General features: G+C 44.4%; 1 protein-coding gene across 1 annotated transcript in view; it reads left to right on the top strand.

Moving 5' to 3' along the window:
* Positions 1–26540, top strand: part of LOC117902576 — a 54917-nt gene extending 28377 nt beyond the window's left edge. The window contains exons 3-8 of the mRNA XM_034814047.1: positions 5255–5452; positions 5896–6016; positions 8438–8585; positions 12368–12771; positions 12853–13092; positions 24346–26540. Coding sequence (XP_034669938.1) covers positions 5255–5452; positions 5896–6016; positions 8438–8585; positions 12368–12771; positions 12853–13092; positions 24346–25410 — 2176 coding nt within the window. The 3' untranslated portion in view covers positions 25411–26540. The remainder of the gene's footprint in view (positions 1–5254; positions 5453–5895; positions 6017–8437; positions 8586–12367; positions 12772–12852; positions 13093–24345) is intronic.
* The last annotated feature ends 705 nt before the right edge of the window (positions 26541–27245 follow it).

Consider the following 27245-nt stretch of genomic DNA (forward strand, 5'->3'; position numbering starts at 1 on the left):
ATTAGGTAAACACAAGTGGTGCGAAGACACCAGCCGGAGACCCGACCCACTCCGACCCGCCCTGAGCCGCCTCTTTCCTGCGTGTGGTGTGGCTCCTCAGCCAAGTTGCAACTCTATTCGTCCGAAAATTATGCTGTAACTATCTACTGTAAAGCGTTCAACTAGGCAATTGTCTGCGTGTGTGTGTGGGGTTCAAAATTAAAATTTAATTGATTTAATTGCCGTTTTGTTGAATTTGAAATGTGAATACTGCGATTGCAAGTGCCACAAATGCGCTGACTTTACATTGCATGTGGCATTCCTCACACAGACAGGCAGGTTCATTAGTAGTTAATTAAAATCTTAACTTTGTTATGGCAAAGGCAGAAAGTGGCCTGCATTTGGACTCACGGCCTCTCGGACTCATCTACGGCTGCTACAGCAGGTGGAGGTGGAGGTCATATCCTGCATGACAAGCTGTCAGCCCCTGCCTGCCTACTAAGTGGTAGCACAAGTTGGATTCATTTAATCCAGTTCCCACACTCCACCCCTTGACAGCTTTAATGGCAGCAAAAAGCAAGTGGGTGGGGTTGGGGGCTTAAAGCATTTGATTTTAGCGAAAGTGTGTGAACAATTTTGAAAGTTTAACGAGCAATAATCCAGTCGGTAGGAAGCAGGAGCAGGATGGATGCCTGCGGCTTGTCCAAATATTCTCATAATAGACACTTACAAGACTGAGACTGAGTACTCGTATGTGGCATGCAGCTGGTTGTGCCACAGCTATTTGATGGTTGGGTTTTCCGCCCATTAATCACTGGGCCAATGCCATCGAAATTAATTAATTGAGACGGAGCTGCCACAGCTGGCTGATTTCAGTTGAATAATTATTATGTATGTGGTAGATATACATATTTAAAGCACACAATCGAGTTGCCCCATCCAAGCTGATTGACAAGCGAATCAATCAAATTATTCAACTGCAGCTCCACATCCTTGTCCATCTCCCTGTCCCATGTATCCCATGTTCATGTCCATCAAAGTATACAGACCACCGCACAGACCGGACAGACCGGGCCACCGCAATGCAATTAAATTGCAAAGAAAAGTGTAGCTTGAGATGGTGTGTGGCGCGGTCAGATGACTGTCAACACTGGCCTCTCCGCTGGCAGGCAGACAATTACCTGAAGGACACAGCAGCCAGCAGGACATCAAAATGAGACTGTACGACGCCCTCCACATCTATGGCCTTGGCTTTTGTTGACATTGTTTTCATTTGATTTGCCCCCACATTAATTTCCGCATTATCCTTGATGCACACAACAGAACGCAGCATCTGGCCTGGACTGGACTGGCCACAGTCCTTGAGCTGTTAATTGGCTTACAATCACACCATGAACGCAGCAGGCGGGCGGGCAGGCTGGCAGGACCACAGGTGGACATCAAATGCCATTGCGGGGCTAAAAGGTTTCCGCGCTTTTCCACGTTTTGCCATTTTGCTTCGATCAAGTTCAGCCTCCAGCCTGTCTGGGTTAATCGATTGAAGCGACCTTGATCGCCCATCAGACACGGGCCACGGACACGGGCCACGGACACGGCCATCATGCTTGACCCGTATGCGTTGATGCCATTTTATTTCAATGCATTTACAACCCTACTGCCCCATACAAATGGTCGCCATCGGGGAGACCAATGCACCAATGCTCATTTCTAAATGTAAGGCCAGCTCGGGTTAATTAATGACAATTAAGTCAAGCTTAAGTGCTCTCACTTAAGCACTGCTCCAGGCCCTTCTTTGGCCACTGGGGTTGTTTTTTGTTGCATCTCTAATCTCTGATCTGCCAATTATTACGCCTGTTTGCCACTTCCGCCCCCAAGGTGCCACAAAATTCAATTGACATTTGAATCAGTTAGAAAAATACGAGAACGAGTGGAAAGTCCTGCAATGGCAATGGTCCGGCTCCTCTGTGGCATTAATTAGTAGAAGTTTTCAAAGGCCTGACCTTAGGTAAGAGATCTGAAATTTGTTCAACTGAAAGGAAACAAATAAAAGCTTAAGAAGTTTGACTGTGACATGTCGAAGCAGAGGTCAAAGATTTCGTTTGTTACTTTTGTTTTTTCCGTTTCCATTGAAGCGAGAGCAGCGCCAATTCATGCGAGGCAACACTTTGTGGGCTGCCTTGTCCTTGTCGCTCTATGAGAGCGTCGAGTAACACACAAAAAACAAAGTAGAAAGTAGAAAGGACAAAGTCGAGGCCTAGGCAAGTGCGAAATGTATTGCAAAACAAGAAGCAAATTTTTAGATATAATTAAAAGTTGCAATTTACATCCATGCCAAGGATTTGTCTGTGCGGCAATGGTTTCTCATTTGTGCATCTATTTGTGTTTCGTTACAAAGGAAATGCAAAATAAACAGAAAGAGAAACAGAGGCAGGAACAGGTAGTCTACTTTCATATCAAATTTCAGCGTTTTAACAGGCCACCAGGTACCCGTGATTCGTGTTTCCTTTCGATCAAATTGTCCTTGATTGGGCTGCCGAATCGTGACTATATGAGAATGAGAATAAATAAACAGCGACCATAGAAAGGCCATAACCGACACTGTAATGTTTTCCAGTGGCTAACCAGAGTAAATTATGCTCGGAAATTGCGATTTAATTATTCGCTTAGAAATAAGCAAAAGCAAGCAACCAGGAATGCGGGGGCCAGGGAAGTACTTCTTGGCTCTTTTAAGTTATCTCTTATAGATGTTGCTGTAGTCGCCACAAAAGTACACTCTTTCCTTTTGTGTTTGGCCGCCAGTCTCTGCGCGGCAAAGTAAGCAAAAGTTTTTCCTTACAAAAAGCAAAAAGGAGCAGCTGCACAGGCAAAAGCCGGAGCATAAGCGCAAACGCAGTGGGTGATTGGTAACTGTCCCACATAAATTTAAAATCGTTTTGCAAAAGTTTGATAAATATTAAATGGAAATGATAGAATAGGTCGGGCCGAAAAGGACGGGTAAAGGACCGGCAAGGACTGCCAGCCAATTAATTATTTGCAATTGACAATTTTGCGGCAAGAGCGAGACAAATGACCAACTGGGTGGCAAAAACTTTTCCATATATCTACGGATTCGGTGGCGGTTTGGCGGTGTGGCAACATACATATGTTCGCTGCGGCACAAAAAGTTGTGCCCCGAATCGTTATACATATGTACATACGAGTATCTACATACATCCATGGCATAGTTTCTCAACACACGTGTCGCCTGCACCCTAGCACGAAGGATTTTTCGAAAGAAAATAGTAAAGCACAATCTGCCACAATCACTGCGGGTTGGGGAAATAATTGCATTCCATTTTCCATGCTCCACACTTTGTATTAAAATTGAAATGAAAACTAATGCAATACAAATACCCAAAAGAAAGTCGTTCCATGATGGGATCACATGGACAGACATCACATTCCCAGCTCACCATTAAGCACAGAATAATAATAATAATAATAATAATTATCAATGATTATGGTGTAGAAATGCTTATGCTAATCAAAACTTAATCAACCAACTCAAATTACTCGTAGCACAGTCCTGTAGCACAGTTTCACTTAGTTGCACGCGCGCAGGATCTGTGACAGCACAATTCCATCATTAGAGAAAGTCTTTAGGACTGAGTAACTTATCATTAAACAATTTCAGTCCAATAGTTCAATATTCACCTTATTTTAAACTAATTTTGCCACACATTCATTCTAGCTTTATTCTATAATTGTAAACTTAGAGAACAGTTTTGCATTTCATTCCACATTCAATAGCAATTTCATTAGAAGAAACCAATATGCGAATAACTGGATATGTGTTATTTTTAGTTTGTTATCTTTAGACTATCCATAGAGAATTAGTGCACCTGTAGTGCGAGTAAGTTCGGCATGCCCTTTTTTCGGCGCAGTGACTGACTCTGTCAGGCATTCCCTTTTGGAGAAGGAAACATTTCCATTTCTATTTATATTTCTATTTATATTTCTATTTATATTTCTATTTGAACTGAGTTGAAATTTAATTTCTGCCGTTTCGATGGCAAATCAATGCCCAAATTAAACTAATTAAAACACTTAAGCCAAAGAGCTTGGAATCTAATTGGGTGCCCTCTGGCTACCTCCTGCATTTATCACGAACTCACACTGTCACGGAGTCCCCCCCGCCCCACCCCTTCTTCAGGTATCTACTGTAGCTATTGGCAGGCATTTTAATTGCATATTTCTTGGGGCTAGCTAGCATTTACGAGTAATTGCACAGACCGCAAGACTCGTAAGTGGCAACGAAGGACGCACAAACGCATGAGTCCGTCTCCGCCTGTTGCCAAAAGCTGGGACAGGCCATGGCAGGGCACCACCACGATACGAGTAACCCTTACAACCACACAATTGTCTGTTTTCTGTTCTATTCTCGCACTAATGGGGCCACACTTTATGCAATTTTTTTAAGAATGCTAAGTGTCCCCTGGTAAAATAAAAGTTATCCAAAGGAAGTAGTCCCCCCATTTTCCTTTAATATCATTTGGGAATGAATCAGGGACCACGACTCGCTGACAATTTCAAATATCTTTACTGACAATTGACAATTCATTGTCGGAAATCTTTCCTTGTCTCCCTGCCCGCCTGTCCATGGCAGAAATCAATGAATGGCCGCACTGCAATGAGTGTGTGGTGCGGACATGTGTGCAAAAACCGCAGCAAAACGACCAACGCCATGCCACAACACAACACAACACACACCAAACCAAACCACACCACATCACACCAACCCACAACCATTTGCAGACGAGACGGCCATAATTTGACACAAATTGACTGCATTTTAATATTTTGCCATAGGCCCTGATGCCCTGCTTAATTCTGAGAAGTCAGGAATTGTGTGCGGGTCCCATGTGTGAGCCCCTAAAAGCGAGTGAATTGCCTGAGGAGCCAGCTGCGGATTTTAATTGCACATGTCAATAATGAATGTGGATTGAGTTGTGCAATTTCTCTCAAATGAGGCACTTAAAGTTTTAACAATTCAAAACTCAAATTCAAAGTGATTGTCATGGCAGCGTGTGCGAGCGTTCCCAGTGATTACAGCGGGAGGTACCCCAATTAAATATTTTAGTTAATTCGAAAGACCAAAGACCAAACTATTTTGCTGCGATCTAGTCTAAGCGCTCTACTAGAAGTGACACTCTGGGTGCTGCCATTTGATAACGATTTCCTCTTTGTTGCACCCATCTAATATGTGTCTGTGTTCTGCTTTTGACATTCCACACAGGTCGGCTACACGGGATGAGTTTGGAACGCAACGCGTCTACAAGAAGACCTCACCGAATTGTGTGCTAACTTTGTATTTGCCGACGAGAGAGATGACGCTCACCGGGGACAAGGCGGCGGTGCTGCGTGGCATTCTCTATGTGGACCCGAAGGCCATCCAGGGATATCGTGTGTATGCCCAGCTAACGCTGACCTTTCGGTAAGGCTAAGGCCATGGGCCCCCTTGGCAAACAACGGACGTACATTGAAGTAGCAGCAACGGCAACAGCAGAGACAGCAAACAGCAGCAACAGCAAAAGACAGAGACAGCAAACAGAAACCAGCGATAATCGTGGAAGAGTAACGGACTGACGAATATTCATTTTGAAATTTTAATTTTAATTTTAATTTGGCAGCCAGCTCGGCCCGCTGACCACGGCAGCCAGAGGCAGTCGGGCTAACTGACTGGAGGAGTGTCGGACAGCCCGGACTACTGACTTTTCACTACCTTTGACTACTGTGCCTGGTTGTCATGGTCTTAGTGGCAGAGTAATTGTTGGCTTTGCTGCTGCTGCTGCTGGTGCTCCTGTTGCTGCTCCTGTTGCTGCTACTCCTGCCAATGGGTCCAACTGAGTGTCCTTCTATCCTTCGTGGTTCCTGCAGCTATGGCCGCGAGGATGAGGAGGTTATGGGCCTGCGTTTCTGCAACGAGGCCATCATGTCGCTGCATCAGATTTGGCCACGCCTCCAGGAGCCAGCACCGGACTCGCTTAGCCCCTTGCAGGTAATCATCGTAATTGAAACAATGCTTCTCTCTGCCCATACCGCCTCCTCCTCTAGCCACAGCTACTGCCCGCTGCACTCTCCTCCTGTACATCAGGCATCTGGCGACGGCCAACGGACAAAAGCCATTGCAAGTCCTTGCCCAGCTGTAGAGTGCAGTGCGGCAGATTAACGGGAAACTTTTTACGGCGCGCGCCAACTTTGGCAGCAGGATTCTAAATTGCCGACGGCAATGTTTAATGGATGGATTGGATGCCAAGCCATGCCATGCCCCAAGGTCTTGCCACTCTCTGTTCAACTGCCTTCCGCCATCAATTCTCACTCTGACTCTGACGCCTCACTGCACAAGCCCAATTAATAATTGGACAATTATTGGAGTGCCTGGCACCTTGGCACTCGCTCGTCCAAGTGCAGAACGAAAAAGTATCGCTGGGACGTCAGAGCCAATGCTGAAATCCACCTGCTTAATGGACCATTTCAGTCTTTATATGAAGCTTGCCTTACACTTCCCTTCCGGGGGACATTCTTAGCTGTCAGCTATGACCATTTCCCACTCAGAGTATTTGCAACTTCGACTTGTCTGGTGCGCTGGTGCCGCAGTTCTCGAGACACTTGAATGTTGTACAATTTTATGACCAAGCCAACTTGGACGCTCCACTCTCAGTGCTCAGCCGCTGCCTGGGAACGTCAGGTGAGCGAGTCAGACGAGTGCATCGCCATGGATTAGGTCTGGGTCCAGGTCCGTTTCCATGCATATATTCATTCTGCGATGGAGGAAACCCTATGGATGCACTTACCCAATTGAAAATCAATTCCATTTAACTACTAGCCAAACAAATGTTTGCCATTGCCTCTGCGCATATTCTTTTTTTTTTTACATTATTTTCGGACTACCTCCGAGGGAGGACACTGAAGCGAAAAACTTTCAAATTCAGCTTTCGATTTTTTGTGTGTTTTTATTAATTTTGACATTCACATTTCTGACAGCCACCCCAGCCCGCAGTCCACATCCGCAGCCCGCAGCCCGCACCCACAAGGCGAACCAATTCGGTTAGCCGAATGGACACGGGCTGCTCGGACTGGAGACTACACACACACACACACACACAGGCAGATACACACACATTCAAAAGCACGCATAATTAAATAAATTTGATTTTAATAACTTAAGGAATAGAAGACGACGATGGGGTCCATACCAAAATAGGCCTCAGCCAAAAAACAGGAACGTTGACAGGGGGCAGCAAAAACTTGTTGAGGGAGCAAAGGCCCAGCAGGCTGTGGGCATTGATAGATTGAGTGAAGTGTGCCAGTAAAAAAAGAGATTCCCAAATGATAGATTATCAAATTTGATGGCAGGTGGGGGAGGAGAATGTGGCCCCAGAAGCCAAGCAACTGGCCCAAGCAAGTGCCTGAGAAGAGCAGAAGCAGCCAGCGAAAGTGTAAGAGCTGGATCTGAAGGTTGCCACACAGAAGGCTATCATGTTTGATAGTTCATGAACTTTATGATTTGATTTTGTTGCCTCCCTGGAGTCTTGGTAGAGAACTTTTACGAGTCTGTTGTTGGGGGGGAGGCACCACCGACTTTAAACGTCTTTGTGGCAAACCTTGTGGCTGCCACTGCCTGTTGCCTTGGGCAACCGGGGATATAAGTACACGCGCCAGCGATTAGTTGTGGTTAGAATATGTACAATGTACATATGTACATAAATACTTACATACATATGTACATACTCGTATGTACTTCTTCGTTTATGCACATGGGCATTAAAGAAATTAGGATTTATGTTCCGAATGAACCGTTTTGCCATAAAAAAAGATAAATGTATGCAGAGCTCTGCTGGCATTATATGTATGCACATACATATATTACATATTTCTAAATTAAATGTATAATCAAATGCAAACGAGAGAATACACGAAATGCTGGGGTCGAGCAAATAATACACAGAAACAAACAAACAAAAACTTGGACAAAGACAGTCACAGGAGACACAGCCCACAAGGTTATCATATTTCGTTCTTCGTGTTGTGTTGTTGTTTTTAGGCATTTGTGATAGCAAGACTTTTGGTCGAAATGCATAATTAAAATGAGAAATAAACGAATATCTAAATACATTTATATTTGTCCCAAGCACAGCCGCCTTCTCCACACAGCTCTCGATAAGTACAATGTACACATAGCCATCAATGAACACTCGTACATACATTTTATACATATACACGCATTGTGTGTGTGTGTGTGTATGTACAAGATGTTTATCAAAGTAACTAACTGGGCAAACAATTATGCTGACTGCGGTATCGGTTTTCGCTCTGCCCTGCGCCATTGGAAACCAATCAAGATGCTAAATCTCATCTCAGCGCCATAATATTATTGGAACTCGCCCCGCTTAACTTTATACCATCTCTCTCTCAACAGGAGGCCCTTATGAAGCGTCTCGGAGGTGGCGCCCACGCCTTCACTTTAGTGCTTAACGCTCACTCACCACCGAGCGTTCAGTTGGTTCCGGCCAAGCGCTATTATGGGGCTCCAATCGGCACCAGCTACGATGTGCGTTGCTTCATTGGTAAGTGATTCGCGGGCACAGCGGGAACCACGGGCAACCACGGGCAACCAGAACGGGCGGGGTGGGGAAGAAGCGCACAGGGGGAGTAAGGTGTAGAGACAGGAGCAACGACAACGACGGGAAAACAAAGACCACTTAGGAGCCTTCCTTACGATTGGCTGTAGACTAGATATTTGCACAGATATATTTAAACAGAATAAAATAAAAACCAAATAAATAAAAACTGTTAATTAAATGTAACTCATAATTCGATTGAAACAATCAGAAAAAAACAAATAACACAATTATGAATTCATTCGAAAAGAGAGAATGACTAATGTGGCCATGAATAAATAATGCAATGCCCAAACCGCATTTGGGCACTGATTAAATAAAATCTGTAAAATGAATTACTGCTAATTAAATTTGTTCTTTGTAAATAGCGTTAAATGTACGCAGAGTAGGACGGGGGCCTGGTCATGCAGAGTAGACCCAAATGGTGGGACGTTCGACTAGTTGAAGGAGGGGAGGTGACTTTTGACCGTATACTGACCGTTGACGGAAGAATAGATTTGCATTTATGTATGTGGGGCTTCCCTTTTCGGACTAGTTTCGATTGATGGGCATTTTTGGAGGGTTTTGGAGCTGGGACTGAAACTGGAACTGCGACAGCGACAGGGACTGGTGGTAGGAAGACAAAGGACAGTTATATGGAGATACACACAGCGCCACAATTCGGACTGTCTACATTTGGCTTGCAGCACTTATTTGCACTGTTGGAAATCCCCGTTTGTACTCACCTCAATCGACCCTCACTCATGTGCCATCACACAGCCAAGATCGACAAAAATGCAGCGGGAGAAGGTCCACCAACCTCGTCACCTCGTAAACGCGATGCCGCCAACCTGAACCTGAACTTGAACTTGAACACTCGCCAAATGTATTATACATAAATATATCGCATATATCGTACTCGTACTCGTACTCGTACTTGCTGGCACTCTGTCCCGATATTCGGGGCATTCGAGTGCATTAAATGTTTTGTGATTGATTTTCGTGACGTTCTATTCATCTCGTTTTACTTTCTGTTTTCGTTTGCTTTTGGGGCTGTTTGTGGATCAACAACAAAAAATACAAATATATATATTAAATCAATATTAAATGCTTACCCAAGAACGGCTGCAATTCAGCCTTCAGCCTTCTGCTTCAGCTTCAGCTCCAACTCCGGCCTCAACTCCGTATTCAGATGAACGTATTCCGTTCATGTTTACTTTTTCTTTTACGCCACGTTGCCGAAATGTATACTTTCCTTCGCTTTTGGGGATATCCTGCAATATCCTGGCCGCCAGGGCCAAGACATTATTCCATCTGTGGACTCTCTGTGTGTGGCTTTGACTGTGGGTTAAAGCTGCTTAGCCCCGCCCAACATTCCAGCCTGCCTGCCTGCTTGCCCGCTGCTTCCGGGCGACCACTGATTCAATTGTGTCAACCTGCTGAACGGCTAGCTCCAGCATACAGCCTACAGGCAGGCACCTTTCATTGGGGTTGCCCAGGGCAACTTCCAAACACGTTCGCACAACCGCACCGCATCCGAGAGCAAGTCCTGTTCAGCAAGGATGCAGGCTGCAGGCTTACTGCAGGCATGTGGGGTGCACAGATTTCGTTGCAGGCTCCTCCTTGCAGCACTCCCGCAATTATGTGCATGGCATCTGTCAGGTGCCTGCGTGGGCAGGTGCATTACCGTAGGCCGGGAGGACGGAGCTGAACGCGCAGGCGGAGGTGGAGGCGGAAGCGGAGGAGACGAGATGTCCGATGCGGTGGCCAATCTTGTCCAGGCAGGACAATTGGACATTGGTTTGTACAGTGCGTTTCAGAACTCAAAGGCAGTTCGATGTTAGAGGTATTCATTCCGATTTCCGATATTCATTTGATTCGGCGATTAAATGTCTTTCGCTTTTTAAATCTTTTTATCCAATTCCAGAAGTTGTGCGCAATTTATTAAGTAGATATCTTCCGTGATTCAATCAATTTCAAGCACCTTTTGCCCAATCAAAATGATTGGCAGTCGAATTGGCAGTCGAAAAAGAACGCACTCAAATCACTTGATCGCACTGTTATCCGTCAGCCTTCTATGTGTATTGTGAAACGCACTGTACTATCTGCTTTGTTTCGTTTCTTGAATTTGAACCAGCTCTTGATCGTTCCCCCTCTCCATCCAACCCGTATCCGCAACCTATAGATGTCTTTGTCTACGAAGAAATGATACGAATGGAGGCCGCCCCCAAGAAAAGGCAGAGTCGTTTCTCTCGCCTTTGCGAATGCTGTTTTGCCTGTATGTGCACAGCATCCGACGAAGGTAATTAATTACCTTCCGATGATCGTCAAGGGCGGATGTGGAGATCGGCTCTGATCGGGCAACGTTTCGATCAGATCGGCTCCGATTGGTGTCGTGATCGTGATTGTACCGTTTACGTTCGTTTCATTCCTTTTTGGTGTTGTTCTTTTTTGCCTTGCTCTCCCACTCTCTGTCACTCCCCCTCTATCTCTCTCTTTCTCTATCTGTCTGTCTGTCTGTCTGTCTGTCTGTCTCTTGCATTAATGTCACTGTTTTACTCTTTGGTTGTACTGTGTACCCTTGCAGAGTCCCCTCCTTAACTAGTTCCTTTCATAAGTAATTAAAGAAGTCCATCCGTCGTTGAGGCTGTACAGGTTTTAGCATCCGAGCTCGAGTTTATTCTGGCTCATGCTGGAATTATGCCAGTACAGGCTATTACTCCTACTATTATTAGTACGTTTTACTTGGTCTAAACGAAACTCCATTTGCAGTTCAATTGAAGCTCTGAGTACTCTGCAAGGGTATTTGGAAGCTTCGGCTATCGAGGCTAGCTTTGTTTCCCACTTCCCAGTGGACCAAAACTTCGTAAGCGATATTACAAACGATACAAAATTCGCACACGTTGTGTTTATGACAGTGAACTTTCCATTCAGCTAATTAATTCGCTAATTACTCGATTTTGAGCCCACGGTCAAGCATTAAGCGAGACTTCAGTAATCGCTCCCTGATTTGTACCGTTTCCAAGTCCGTTTACGAACCTTTTGCGATAGTTTTGCTTTTCCATCGTCTTTTGGTCCACTGTGAATTGATCTGAGCATTGCAAAAGTGCGAGTGTGTGCGTGCTTGGATCTACTATTACTTGCATATTTTTGGTTTTTTTTTACTAGATATTGACACTATCTCACCTCCTCACGACACATACCTATCTTTTTCTCTTGATCTACATATCTCCATGTTTATCTCTACAATTTCTGTCTGTGTGTTTGTGTGCCATTTCCATTTGTTCCATGTTCCATGTGCCATGTGTTTTTTTTTGTGTGTGTTTTTTTTTGTGCACTCCGTTCTAGTGGCCGCTCGCCAGCACCCAATACCAATACCAATACGAATAACCATATCAAAGTTACAAAATATTTAATTATCATTTTCTGGCTGATTTGCACAATCGACGGACAGTAAACGAACGGAAAGCCCCCTCTGAACCTCTGTCACCCGGACACGAAATGAAATGAAAATTTTTATCATACAAAAACAAACAAAAGACAACAAAAACAACAACAATATTTGGAAAAACATTTTTTTTGTTCCTCAAAATTGTTGGGGCAACGGCGGCGGCAACGACAGCGGCAGCTTACAGCAAACCTTCCACCCAGAATCACAACAAACTAAAGTCTGTTCCCGTTTTGTTTTTGTTTTCCTTTTTCTCTGTCTGTTCTTTATGTGGCGTGGCTCTTGCTTGACAACCCCGAAGCTGATAAGACCGACGAGAAGTTCCATCGGCGGGCCTCGGTTAAGATGGGGGTTCGAGTCATCTACCGCACGGACGTATTTCAGCATTCGGGCGTCGAACATTTTGCCACCTGCTCGGGCTGCCATCAACAGGGCAGCGGGTCGAAGACGTCGCCACCGGCCGCACCATCCAGTGCCACGCTCCCGGTCAATACGGAGACTAGCGAGCAGCACACCCAAACACCCACCCACTCCCTGGGTTCCGGCACAAAGGCGAAGGGCAAGTCGGAGAGGGGTGACTCGTTCCCAAAGTTGCGCCTCTCACCGAAGGCATTCCGGTTCAGCGGGCGCTTTGGTCGCAGCAAGAGCGAGATCGAGAAGTGCCCACCGGACTCGTTCCACAACTACAGCAAGTCCTTCCAGGAGGTGAGTGCCGAAGTGCCGAAGGAATGTATTCAATGCCATGGCCCATGGTCCTAACTTGTGTGTCAATCTGCATCTTAATAGCATCACTGCGACTGCATGTTGGCGCCATTTAGCGGTGCTGGGGTGTCCGGGGGCATTGGCAGCATCACTCTCGGACCCGACGGCGGACCCCAGGGCACCGTGGACAAGCCCTTCCTGCTGCACGATGGCCGTGTGGGACTCAAGGCCAGCCTGGACAAGGGCTGGTACACCCATGGCGAGGAAGTCAATGTGACCATTGAGATACGCAACGACAGCCGCAAGACGGTGCGAAAAGTGAGGGTGAGTGCTGGCTTTCTTTACGTCCTTTTCCTAGTCATTGCCATGCCTCCAAACAATGCTGCATTTATGGCCCAGTGTGTGTGTGTGTGTGGGATGTGGGGCCGCAGGTGCACCGTTGCAGAACTGTTGCTTGAAAATTGCAAGAAGAAAGAGCTGAGGGGCGGTAGCTGTGAACTAACACACATGCCCAATGGCTGCTTCAGTTGGTGCTTATGTGCTTCCCCATCGACTGAATTATGTGCATCCTCGTCATGGCATTGGCCTTGGCATTGGCACTGGGACTAGTACTCTGATTGCGATTGTGGAGCGTGGGCGCCACACAAACCTGAATGAAAGAGGAAACAAATTACTGACGTAGCAAGGAACATGAAAGTCCCGTGCATACCACAGGGAAACGATCCAGAAGCACTGATTTGAGGATTGAGTTCGAGTGAAAGGAGCACCAGGAACAATACAAATCTCAGTGTATGTGCCCGTGCCTGCATCGACCAGGGACGTCTGCTTTGACAGTGAATCAACAGTCGCCTTGAGGAACAATGGCAGTGCCAAGGAGTTGAGGCTCCCTTTTCAGCTGCCGGACAATGTTACGTCCCGTAGCTGTTCACGATATAATGGCTATCAATGCAAATCGTATAACATTGTTGTCGGATGTATGTGCATGCACCTTAGCCAGTTATTGTTTTCCAACGCCAACGCCAACCCAGTGGCAGTGGCAGCAGCAGCTCAAGGATTGCTCTCAGTCAATTATCAGGATAATTTCCACATTATTGCACGTAAAGCCAAACAATGGTATGGGCCAGCAGGCAATGCTTGTAGCTCGTATCATCATTGTAATGCCCGTACATAAGACAAAACACAAAACAACAACACAACAACAACAGCAAGCTGCAGCTCAGTTCTTGACAATGGCTTCGTTTTGGAAATGGATATCTCTGATTGAGTTTACTGGACGAGCGGACGGTCGGACATGCGACGTGTGAGTGGTGGCAAACATTAATTAATACCATTTTAGACAGACAAAATTTAATTATGGGCATTAATTAAAATTCAACTTTAAGCCATGAAATTGGTTGAGCAAGAAACGAGTATGCAGGTAAAATCAAGACACTTGATGAAGGCAAACGCCTGAGCCAACGTCCCATTCTATGTTTAAGCTGCTGCTTATTTAAAGCCGCTTATGCAGTTTCATTTTTATCAATTTGGCTATCAAATGTTACACAAATGTTACAAATGTCCTTGTACATCAAATAACATTCTGCTTCGGCTGCTTATTAGTTGGCCAAGAAAGAGACTTTTGTGTGAGGGCCATGCACATGGACATGGCAGCCATATCAGGCAGAAATATAATCCAAATAACAGCTTCAATTTTGTCCTAAAATAAAGCAAAGGCAATGATAACGAGAAGGGACGTGTGAGACGCTTCTTACGCGTCACAACTTTTATACCCGGCACTCAGTACTACATCTGCACTTTAGCGGTTATTTGTCAAATTTTACATTTTTTCTTCATCTGTCATCTACATCAACAACACTACTCACGCCAACACGCTCCTTTAGCTCGCCACCCTCCCCTATAGACACGCACTGCAGAGTTGCGGCAGAGGCAGCGGCAGAGGCAGAGGCAGCGGCAGAGATGTGTCAGGGGCAGAGGCCATAAACAGCGTGAAGCAGAGTGTGAATGCTGCGGGACGGGGTGGGTTTGGCCACTGAAAATTAATTTCTCCATTGTGGCTATAATAATGATCCAATCGGATCCCATTTTGGTGATCTGATAGATATGGTCATTCCCTACGGAATGGCGTTTTTTGTTAAGGAGGCGGGGCTCATTTTTGAAATACACTTATAACAGTGTGAGCATACAGAAGGCTGGATGCAACATTTAGTGGCTCTAGCTTTTATGGTCTCTGAGATCAAGGCGCTCAACAATACGGACGGACGGACAGACAGACATGGTTCAATCGACGCGGCTATTGATGCTGATCAAGAATATATATACTTTATGGGATCGGAAACGTGTCCTTCGTTACATATGTATATCCACTTTGTGCACAAATACAAAATACCCTATTCACTCTTCGAGTACCGGGTATAAAAATTATGCAAGGAGAGAAAAACTGCCTTTGCGTGCACCCACACTCACTTATCGAGAGGTGCAAGTGTAAGGAGAATTGTTTTTGGTTAATTTCGAGAGCGTAAAGCCATAGGGTACGGCAATAAACAAAACAAAAATAACTAAAGGAAAAAAATGATCGTCACTGAGAAAAATATACGAGCATTTGCGAAAACAAAGTATAAACTGTAAAGCAAACATAAAACATCAATTTTCACTTGCCTTTTACATTCTTCTTTTCCTCATTGCGCTTCTTCTTTTCGCATGTGCCGTGAAGCACTTATTGTCCTCTTTACACACATGCATACGTAACCCGCGCGACGATACGACGAAACGAACGAAACGAAATAAATGTAACGGGATCGAGCGAGAGATTCTAATAAGAGCACAGACTTAGGGCACATTAATTTAGGGTGAGGCATTGGGACGGATGTTCGTACGCACACACTCAACGAGAGAGAGTCAGACTTGCACGAATTGGGTTGCCTCACCCTATTAGGGGACACTTGAAATGAGAGCGCTGACACTCGCTCTTCTCTTTGCTTTTGCGCCTCTTCTTTTTTTTGCGCTTTTTTATGACTGCACGGTAAAGGGAGGGGACAACTTCACGCCTTTTTGGTACATTTTCACACACACACATTGCAAGCCCTTGGTGCAAATTTAGAACATTTTAGCTCTATGTACGTACATATGTACATACATTTGTACGAAAAAAAAACACATTTAACACTTCACTTTCACATATTGCCGCATATTTCCAACGCCGATCTGCTTTTAGCCTTGTTGTGCTCCTCCGCAATTGATCTCGCATTTTTTGCCCATTAAACGCTCAACCATTTCACCATATTTCACTAACACACACTCACTTTCACATATTTCACAATTGATCTCGCATTTTTTGTCAACAAAATGTTCAACCATTTCACCATATTTCACTGCACTTCACTAACACACACTTCACTTTCACATATTGTCGTATATTTCGCATATGATCTCGCATTTTTTGTCCACAAAATGTTCAACCATTGCACCACATTTTATTTCACTTCACTAACACACACTTCACTTTCACATATTGCCGCATATTTCCATCGACGATCTGCTTCTAGCCTCGCTGCTGTGCTCCTCCGCAAATGATCTTGATTTTTTATTGATTTCACTAACACACACTTGTTGTTGTACACTGCACATACTGCACGATACTTTTTCCCGTTTAGTTTCCCGAATTTTCCCTTATTTTCCCGATTTTGCCCGATTTTTCGATTTTTCGCGGACCGAATCCGTACCGGACCGAACGCGCTGACAAATTTTAACTACTGAGTGGGGATGAGGAAGCTGCAAAAGAAGTAAGCTGCGTAGGTGTTGGTGGCTTGGGCCGCGCTCCCCTACTCTGAAATCTAATGCACATACACTGTGACGTGCACTTGGGCCTACTGCTCTCTGGGATTTTGAGCTAGCCGACCAGACCAGATCAGTGTAGGGTGAATCTACGTTTTTGCATGGGATTTGCGCTCTCTTTACATTTAACTAATGAGGAAGTGAAGAGGAGAAAGAATAAGAAAACATTGAGAGCGAGAGAGCAAAGTAACGGCGAAAGATTGCGAGACTGAGCTCTGTCGTTCTTTTTGCTTTGTATGAGTGAATAGGAAAGACAATTGGTCTTTCTTGGTGTTGGTGGCTTTTGGCTCGCTCTCCTACTTTTGACTCGAAAATTGTAAAGGGAGTTACATTTAAGATTTGTTATACAGAAACCATCATAATGCGCCGTTTCTTCTTTTTGGGTTTCTCTGGTTTTCGTGTGAGAGTGAGATAGCAAAGTAACTGTAAAAACAACACAAGACTGGGCTCTCTCGTTCTTCTTTTTTTTTGTGTGTGAATGGGAAAGACAATTGGATTCTTGTTGTTGGTGGCTTTTTACTGGCTCTCCTACTTGCAAATCGAATGCACATTTATTGTATAGAGCAGTTTGACCTTCCGTTTCTGGAATTTGGTGCAAGCCGAAACTCTCTTTGCTTTTGACTAATTGTCAGTAAAAAGGGGAGAGAAGAAGAAGATGCGCTGCTGGAGTGCAGGCTTGAATCAAAATGAAATAAATCGTCCCGGAAAAGATTTCTTTCACGTGATCTCGTTCGGAAAATGAAAAATTATGCAAGGAGAGAAAAACTGCCTTTGCGTGCACCCACACTCACTTATCGAGAGGTGCAAGTGTAAGGAGAATTGTTTTGGTTAATTTCGAGAGCGTAAAGCCATAGGGTACGGCAATAAACAAAACAAAAATAACTAAAGGAAAAAAAAAATGATCGTCACTGAGAAAAAATATATACGAGCATTTGCGAAAACAAAGTATAAACTGTAAAGCAAACATAAAACATCAATTTTCACTTGCCTTTTTACATTCTTCTTTTTCCTCATTGCGCTTCTTCTTTTCGCATGTGCCGTGAAGCACTTATTGTCCTCTTTACACACATGCATACGTAACCCGCGCGACGATACGACGAAACGAACGAAACGAAATAAATGTAACGGGATCGAGCGAGAGATTCTAATAAGAGCACAGACTTAGGGCACATTAATTTAGGGTGAGGCATTGGGACGGATGTTCGTACGCACACACTCAACGAGAGAGAGTCAGACTTGCACGAATTGGGTTGCCTCACCCTATTAGGGGACACTTGAAATGAGAGCGCTGACACTCGCTCTTCTCTTTGCTTTTTGCGCCTCTTCTTTTTTCTTGCGCTTTTATATGACTGCACGGTAAAGGGAGGGGACAACTTCACGCCTTTTTGGTACATTTTCACACACACACATTGCAAAGCCCTTGGTGCAAATTTAGAACATTTTAGCTCTATGTACGTACATATGTACATACATTTGTACGAAAAAAAAACACATTTAACACTTCACTTTCACATATTGCCGCATATTTCCAACGCCGATCTGCTTTTAGCCTTGTTGTGCTCCTCCGCAATTGATCTCGCATTTTTTGCCCATTAAACGCTCAACCATTTCACCATATTTCACTAACACACACTCACTTTCACATATTTCACAATTGATCTCGCATTTTTTGTCAACAAAATGTTCAACCATTTCACCATATTTCACTGCACTTCACTAACACACACTTCACTTTCACATATTGTCGTATATTTCGCATATGATCTCGCATTTTTTGTCCACAAAATGTTCAACCATTGCACCACATTTTATTTCACTTCACTAACACACACTTCACTTTCACATATTGCCGCATATTTCCATCGACGATCTGCTTCTAGCCTCGCTGCTGTGCTCCTCCGCAAATGATCTTGATTTTTATTGATTTCACTAACACACACTTGTTGTTGTACACTGCACATACTGCACGATACTTTTCCCGTTTAGTTTCCCGAATTTTCCCTTATTTTCCCGATTTTGCCCGATTTTTCGATTTTTCGCGGACCGAATCCGTACCGGACCGAACGCGCTGACAAATTTTAACTACTGAGTGGGGATGAGGAAGCTGCAAAAGAAGTAAGCTGCGTAGGTGTTGGTGGTTTGGGCCGCGCTCCCCTACTCTGAAATCTAATGCACATACACTGTGACGTGCACTTGGGCCTACTGCTCTCTGGGCTTTTGAGCTAGCCGACCAGACCAGATCAGTGTAGGGTGAATCTACGTTTTGCATGGGATTTGCGCTCTCTTTACATTTAACTAATGAGGAAGTGAAGAGGAGAAAGAATAAGAAAACATTGAGAGCGAGAGAGCAAAGTAACGGCGAAAGATTGCGAGACTGAGCTCTGTCGTTCTTTTTGCTTTGTATGAGTGAATAGGAAAGACAATTGGTCTTTCTTGGTGTTGGTGGCTTTTGGCTCGCTCTCCCTACTTTTGACTCGAAAATTGTAAAGGGAGTTACATTTAAGATTTGTTATACAGAAACCATCATAATGCGCCGTTTCTTCTTTTGGGTTTCTCTGGTTTTCGTGTGAGAGTGAGATAGCAAAGTAACTGTAAAACAACACAAGACTGGGCTCTCTCGTTCTTCTTTTTTTTTGTGTGTGAATGGGAAAGACAATTGGATTCTTGTTGTTGGTGGCTTTTTACTGGCTCTCCTACTTGCAAATCGAATGCACATTTATTGTATAGAGCAGTTTGACCTTCCGTTTCTGGAATTTGGTGCAAGCCGAAACTCTCTTTGCTTTTGACTAATTGTCAGTAAAAGGGGAGAGAAGAAGAAGATGCGCTGCTGGAGTGCAGGCTTGAATCAAAATGAAATAAATCGTCCCGGAAAAGATTTCTTTCACGTGATCTCGTTCGGAAAATGCTTAGAAAAATGTGGAAATTTTGAATAGAGTTACATTTAAGATTTGTTATACAGAAGCCATCATAATGCGCCGTTTCTTCTTTTGGTTGATTCTGGTTTTCGTGTGAGAGCGAGAGAGCATAGTAACGGCGAAACAATGCGAGACTGAACTCTGGCGTTCTTCTTGCCTTGTATGAGTGAATAGGAAAGACAATTGGATTCTTGGTGTTGGTGGCTTTTGGCTCGCTCTCCTACTTTTGACTCGGAAATTGTAAAGGGAGTTACATTTAAGATTTGTTATACAGAAACCATCATAATGCGCCGTTTCTTCTTTTTGCTTTTCTCTGGTTTTCGTGTGAGAGTGAGATAGCAAAGTAACTGTAAAAACAACACAAGACTGAGCTCTCTCGTTCTTCTTTCCTTATATGAGTGAATAGGAAAGACAATTGGATTCTTGGTGTTGGTGGATTATGACTCGCTCTCCTACTTGCAAATCGGATGTACATTTATTGTGTCTAGCACTTTGATTATCGGTCTCTGGAATTGTCAGTAAAAAGGGGGGTGATGAAGAAGATGCGCTGCTGGGTTTAGCTACTGCAAATTAATCATTCTGGCTATAATAATGGTCCAATCGCATCCCAATTTGTGATCTGATAGATATGGTCATTCCCTACGGAATGGCGTTTTCAGTTTTCTTTTATCTTCAAAATTGTCGATTTGGGAGGTTTCCGCCCTTTTGCGGAGGCGGAAGGGGGCGTGGCTCATTTTTGAAATACACTGGTTTCAGTGTGAGCATACAGCAGTCTGGAGCCAAAATTTGGTGGCTCTAGCTCTTATAGTCTCTGAGAACTAGCCGACAAACAAGACGGGCAGACGGACAGACGGACGGACGGACAGACAGACATGGCTCAATCGACTCGGCTATTGATGCTGATCAAGAATATATATATACTTTATGGGGTCGGAAACGTTTCCTTCTGTGCGTTACATACATTCACTTTGTGCACAAATACAATATACCCTATTTACTCTTCGAGTACCGGGTATAAAAAGTCTCAGAGCTATTGACATGTATGCGTCAGTTATGACAGAAAAAAGTTAAAGCCAAAAAGGTGAAAGGCGCTTCGTTTATGTAATTAGAAGACAGTTCAGCAAAGGAAATTCAAAAATAATTTCATAGATTACTCGTACTCTTGTTGTGCAACACATTTTAATACCTTGCGGTGTTTCCTTTATTTTATTTTTGTAAATAAGCGACAGACATACATATGAAAGGATTCCACATATTCACTGACAAACAAATCTCACTGGAGGTCAGTCAGTCAGTCAGTCACACGAATTCAAGCCGTTTATCCGCATGAAATGGCAGGGCGGCTGAATCTCCAGGACAGGAAAAGCGAAAGTTGAAAAGAAAATTGTGTTTACACACTCTATGGGATTTTTTTTCACACATATGAAAAATAAATACAACGCAGATGAATTCTCTGCCTCGAAGGGCTTTGCGTTCTAGGTGGCACTACTTTTTGGGCAGCCCTTCAGTTCTCGTTCTACCCCCCCTAGAGAATCGCTTTGACTAGCCCTTTTGAGGAAGCTCTTACCTCTGCCCTCTGTTTGCCACTTAACGATGGGTTGGCGACGCCCAAGACATGTTGAATTTCGCTACTTTCACACATCAGTCATGCAGCATCATCATCCAGGGTACAGTTGCGGGACTCCAACAGTACAGTTTCCTTCGCTGCTGCTCGTTTGCAGGCGGTTTCTGACTCTTTCTTTGCCTCCAGCTCCCCTGTGTGCCAATTCCGTGGATAATCGGCTGGACGGTAGGCTTTGGGGCTGACTCTCCGCAAATTGATTTGCAAGAAGTGGAAAATCCGGCTGCCCAACTGCTAGGCCGTAGCTTGGTCATGCCTTTTAATTAAGCACCGGATATTAAGCATGCAAAGAGCGAAGGAGACACTGCAGTGCACTGGAGACTGAGACTGCGACAAAGAGACACAAAGCAGCGGCCACAATTGAATGAGAAAGGGTTGGAAAATGTAACTGTAGGCTAATGTAAAATGCATAATGCAAGAACAGGACTCAAGACTGACTGAAGAAATGGCAGGAGGAAAGCATAGGCAAGGTGAAAGGGAGGAGGAAGGAGGGAGCAGGGAGTCAGTGAGCAGAGAGAGTCTCAGACAGACTGTGGGCGGGCCTTGAGTGAGCGCAATGGAAAATGTGTTATGGTGCCGGCTGTCAAACGTTATTGTTTATTTTTATTGTTACCGCAGTATTTTCACAGAGCATTGTTCATTGATGTAATTGTTGAATGGCACACAAGTACATATGTGAGTATGTCTATACGTGGACAGGGATAGGGGCACAACCACAGACATAAACATAGAAAAAACTGGGAACTGGGAACTAGACTTCGACATGTCGATAAAGTCATCCGACAGATACAAGTTATGACATTTGCCACATATGGAATTGACTTGCCAGCCAGCCAGCCAGCCAGCCAGTGTAAATAATCCATAAACCATCAATCGTAAAAGGTTTCAGCAAAAAGGAAGCACACACAGAACTGGGAGCTATGGGAAAACATTTGAAATAAACGCAATTTCTTGTTGGCTCGCAGAAAAGTATGGGCTGCATCACTTTTATTATAATTGTAGAACCTATAATTATAGTTAGCTGCAATATGTGCAATTAATGCTCGAATGCTTCAAGGGAAAATGCATATGATTCGGAGGAAACATCTAAAAAAAAGAAATGAAATGTTATTTTCATTTGATGTTAACGGTTCCCAGATGAGACCAAAACCATCTCTTATGCAGTCGCATGATTTGATTTGGAGGAGCGCACCACTTCGTCCTTTCATGCTGCGTCCTCGAAGCAGCAGGAATGTACGCTATGCTTTCTTCGGGGTCTTCCTCCACTTCTTCCGCACTTCCTCGTGCACTTTGCGCTTTATTAAATATGTATATTTATGGCTGGCTGGCAGTAGCGGGGTCGGTAGAGCTCGGTATGCTCATAAATTGCTTTGTACTTTTTCGCCATTAAAAGTGAAAAGTTGGCCAAGACGTGGAGACATTTCCAAAGAAAGAAGCGTCCTATCGGAGGTACATATATCTTAAGCTCTAGCTCGGACATTTGTTATTCAATTTCGAATAATACGTACTCGAACAGTGGGGTGGAAGCAGTGCAGAGGCAGGAAGCAGTGCGGAATGGCAGAGAGGCCACAGCAACAAGTCCTCGGGCAGCCAAAAAGTCAATCGAATACAGAGAATGCTTTTGGACCAGAGCCAATTGAAAGTCCCTCAAGTGTCGCACAAAAGAAACTGCTGGTACTCGTGCTTTGTAGAATATGAGGTGGGGGCAGCTTTTAAATGTTGCATACAAATGAGAATTGTGAATGGAAATAGTCGCTGAAAGCTTGATTTCTCATTTCGATTAAAGAACGCCGCCGAAGCTCTACCCCCGACGAAAAGGGCAGCCAGCCCAATGAAGGAGTTTGTCGAGACCATTCGGAGAGCATATTCTAGATTAGATCTGCGGCCCGCATTCAGCTAAAGAAACTGCCCCAAAACAATGCACCATGGGAGGAATCTTTTTGTGCCTTCTGTCTTTCGTGTGCAATTTTTGAGGACAACTTCCGCGTCTGAAAGCTAAAAGAAGACTAGATAAGAAGACACTCTAATTAGACTGAATTGTATAAGTTATTTCAATACGCACTCTTATGTACTTCCATGTTGAAAAGTACAAAATGTTCATCATTCTCGCTGCCGAAAAGCTCTGTTAAGCATCTGACAACTTAACAGCAGCTAACACTCGCTAGCGCACAGCTCTGTTAAACAGCTCACAACTTAACAGTGGTGCGCTATATTTCAGTTCTCTCAACAGTTTTCCATGTACCTACAGTACCTATGTCGATTAAAAATATATTACCAGTATTTTAACAATGGATTTTGTCCGGAAAAGGAGGTCATTGGTCCCATGGTTCACTGTTTGCTTGTTGTAAATGAAATCAAATGGAATGGAACCAGATCAAATCGAATTGAATACAGTTTTTTGCCTTTGAAGTTTTGTGCAAATATAGCACTTGAATTGTCATCGAGAGAGAGAGAGAGAGTTAGACATCCCTTAGTTATTTATTTCTTAGTCTAAGACTCCTTAAAGATGTCTTAAAGCTAGATTCCTGGACTGTTCCCTTCAAGGTTATTAAATCGATGAAGAAATGTGCACAAATGAGAGCATTTGTTTGGCACAGATTGCCGTAACAGGTCCTAAAAAACAACAAAAAACCCCCACATTGATGGCCGGCCCGTCAATAAGTGAAACCATTTCGGGGTTTAATTTATTTTTCTTTCCTATTTCTTGTTGTTGTTGTTCGTGTTTGGGGCTGTGGCTGTGGCGGTTTTTCCTGCATGGATACTCGTATTATTACATGACCACTTGAATGGACGGTAATTGAGTGCATTATCGTTGATTGGGCGGGAGATTGAGCCAGAGAGCCGCAGAGCCAGCGACATTTTGGGCCGAACCAATAAAATAATGTTTGAGCTTGACATTGTTGGCGCTTATCCAAAGCAAACACGAAGGACATGATGCCCCACTTCAGAATGCCCTTTACGATTGGTTATAAAAAAACACACTTGCAGGATGCTCATTAAGAGATTTCATCATTATATCTAGCCACAAACGTTTGGGCATAATCGCAATCAGCCATTTCCTAGCTTGGTGGCTAATGTGGCTCTGCAGTAAGCATCCTGTCACCCGTCCAGAGCACATCACACACACATCTCCCATCTCTCCATCCATCTCTCATCTACAACTTTCTTTGTTCTATTCTTATTTCCGGGGCTTTGGGGTGGGTTTCACAGGTCTGCGCCATCCAGCATGTGGACGTCTGTATGTTCAACAATGGGAAGTTTAAGAATGTTGTGGCTGACTCGGAGCAAATCTCGCCGCCGGTGGACCGTACCGTAAGTCCGGGTGCCACGGTCAATTCGGTGGTGGTGTTGCGGCCCCAGCGCGGCCAGACAAAGAACTGGATCGCGTTGGAGGACACTCTGCAGCGAAGTACCGAGCCGGACGAGATCACTGGGGAGATCGCCGCCTCGGCAATACGTCCTCCCCACTATGTTGTGCCCAATGTGCAGCAGGCCGGACAGTCCCTGCCTAGTCCGGCCATGGCAATGCCCAGTGCCGATATGCCACCACAGCAGGGAAACGCCACCACCACGTCGACGGAGGATCGGAACATCTTCGCCATCTATGTGTCTTACTATGTCAAGGTCAAGCTTACTCTGAGCAGCATGGGTGGCGAATTGTCGTTAAAGCTCCCCTTCGTACTGGTGCACGTGGATGAGACCAGGCGCCCGGGCTTCGCATCGGCCACCCTCGGCGAGCTACGCATCGAGATGGAAAAGCTGGCGCTCCACGACGCACCCACCGGCCGACGTGCAAACCGCCGGGATGCCCCCCCAACGGGGGCTGAAAGCGGGGATGGGCCCTCCACCAGTGCCGCTGCTGCAGCGGCTGCCCAGTCCACCGCGTCCGGCGAAGGTGGAGGCGGTGGCGCCAGCTTGTCTGGCGGGCACCTCGACCGCATCGAGTCAGCGGACGATGAGTTCCATATACACATCCCCATTCCAGCACCCGCCTCCAGCCTGAAGAACTCCACTCACAAGCGCCGCTTGCTACGCAGCGAGACGCTGGCCAGGGATCTCGATGAGAGCGACGAGCACTTGGCCGGGCCGCACGGCGACCAGCAGGAGCAGCACGTTGTCCAGATTCATCTCTCGCAGGAGCCCATCAAGGTGGAGCGATCCCAACAGACAGATGACGAGCAGGAGCCTGAACAGCAGCAGCTTCAGCCAGAGCAGCAGCGCGCTCGAGCACCCGGCGCCGAGACTGGAGCCGTGCCCAAGTCGACAGATGTCTGATTCTGATTGTTGTCCCAGATGTTTGCCAAGCGCAAGAGAAAGCCATAGAGCTTGGCGGTGGGCACTGGCAGAACGGGCAGGAGTAGGTGGAGTGGCATAGCAAAAATGGCTCATGGTAAGGGTAAAGGTGAAGTTCAAACGTCCAAGTGAGGATTCAAAGGGAATAACAGGAGAAGTATTGAGCAGAGGAAAGGCTGAGAATGATACGATGCAGGGTAGATACTCGCACGGGTGGGAGGTGCAATGCAAATCTAAGAAAATAGTTTTAGTTCTTGAGTAATATTTGGAGGTAAAAAAATAGGAGTTTCAGTTTCGGTTTCAGGAGCCCAGGAATCGGAAGAGTCCCAGGCCAACGCCCAGCTCAAAGGTTGAGAAAAAATCAAGTAAAATATTAAGGAGACAAGCGTACAGACAGACAGATGGTTTCCACGATTGAGAGACGCGATTGAAAGACTAAAACGGAGTAGAATTTAGGTGCAGAAAAAACCACACACAGTGAAATCTTGGCTGCCAGAATGAAAGAATTTGAATGGAATGGAATGGACAGTCGTTAGCACGAGTATTTAGCTAGTTATCGTGGAAAATCCTACAATTTTAGACAATGAAAACCAGGTGAAATTTTTTTGATTCCAACTAGGATTTCAGTCGCAGCTGACGGGAAGCGAAGAAAAGAAGTGGATTCAGGATGCCGAATGTCGGACGCAGAATAAATAATAAAGGATGAAGGTGGAAAGCAAAGTCCAACTTGCAATTAAATAACCATAGAATCTGTGGATTGAGCAGATGGTAGATATATGTACTTAGCCCTAAGTTAGTGTAGAACACCATTTGATGTTTGATATTATTCCCAATGCAATGCAATGAATTTATGATATTGCTGACAATTTTTACCTAATTGATGTTTGAAATCAATGATAAATGGACATACCACATATATGTATCTACACATCCCTAGCATGACACAACAAGCTATCTATAGCAATTGGAAATTTGAAGAGTAATTGGTGGCCAACTATCATAAGCAACCAAAATGAATACACACACAACACACAGTATAGTATTTTAGAGTTTTAAGTGGATGTGAATGTGTAGTTCAATGAAATACAACATCAAACTATATACAACTCTACTCTGATATCTACTAATATACAAATACAATATACAAGACCTACCTACGCACACATACAAGAAATAAGAATTCCATGGATATCTATGTCTAAACTGTACAAAACAAAAAACATACTTACAATGCTAGTACTTACAAATATATTGTATTATCCATATTAATATTTGATGTGTGTATTTACAAAGCAACAAAAGCAAAACAGAAAACAAAACCAAAACAGAGAACAAAAAGAAAACTAATTAACACACATATAACCACATCCCAAAATCAAAGAGTATTTTAGGTACTACTCGTAATAATATACGATAAATGACACACAAATTACCTAAATCTAAATGTGAAAATCTTTTTGCGGTTTCAAACAGAAACATACTAAATATGTACCAGAATGTATGTACATACATACTATACATATGTAAGCAACCCACTGAAACTACATACATACATACAATTTTAGCAACATAAATACATAATTACATCCAAAATGAAACAGTCGCATATCTTTGCGGGTTCAAGGCCTCAGGGCCCAACCAGTATTGAATTGAATCTATGAATCAATTAAATTAAATTAAGAATATGCAAATCAAAGCACAACCCAAAATTTCAAGCGCGTGGAGGTCGATGAGGCAGAGACTGGCCGCCCACATTCACATTCGAGAATCAGATTCGTGCAGATATGTACCTCATGTCTGTGCCAATTCCACAGTGC

The sequence above is a fragment of the Drosophila subobscura genome, chromosome A (assembly GCF_008121235.1).
Source record: "Drosophila subobscura isolate 14011-0131.10 chromosome A, UCBerk_Dsub_1.0, whole genome shotgun sequence".
Lineage (NCBI taxonomy): Eukaryota > Metazoa > Arthropoda > Insecta > Diptera > Drosophilidae > Drosophila > Drosophila subobscura.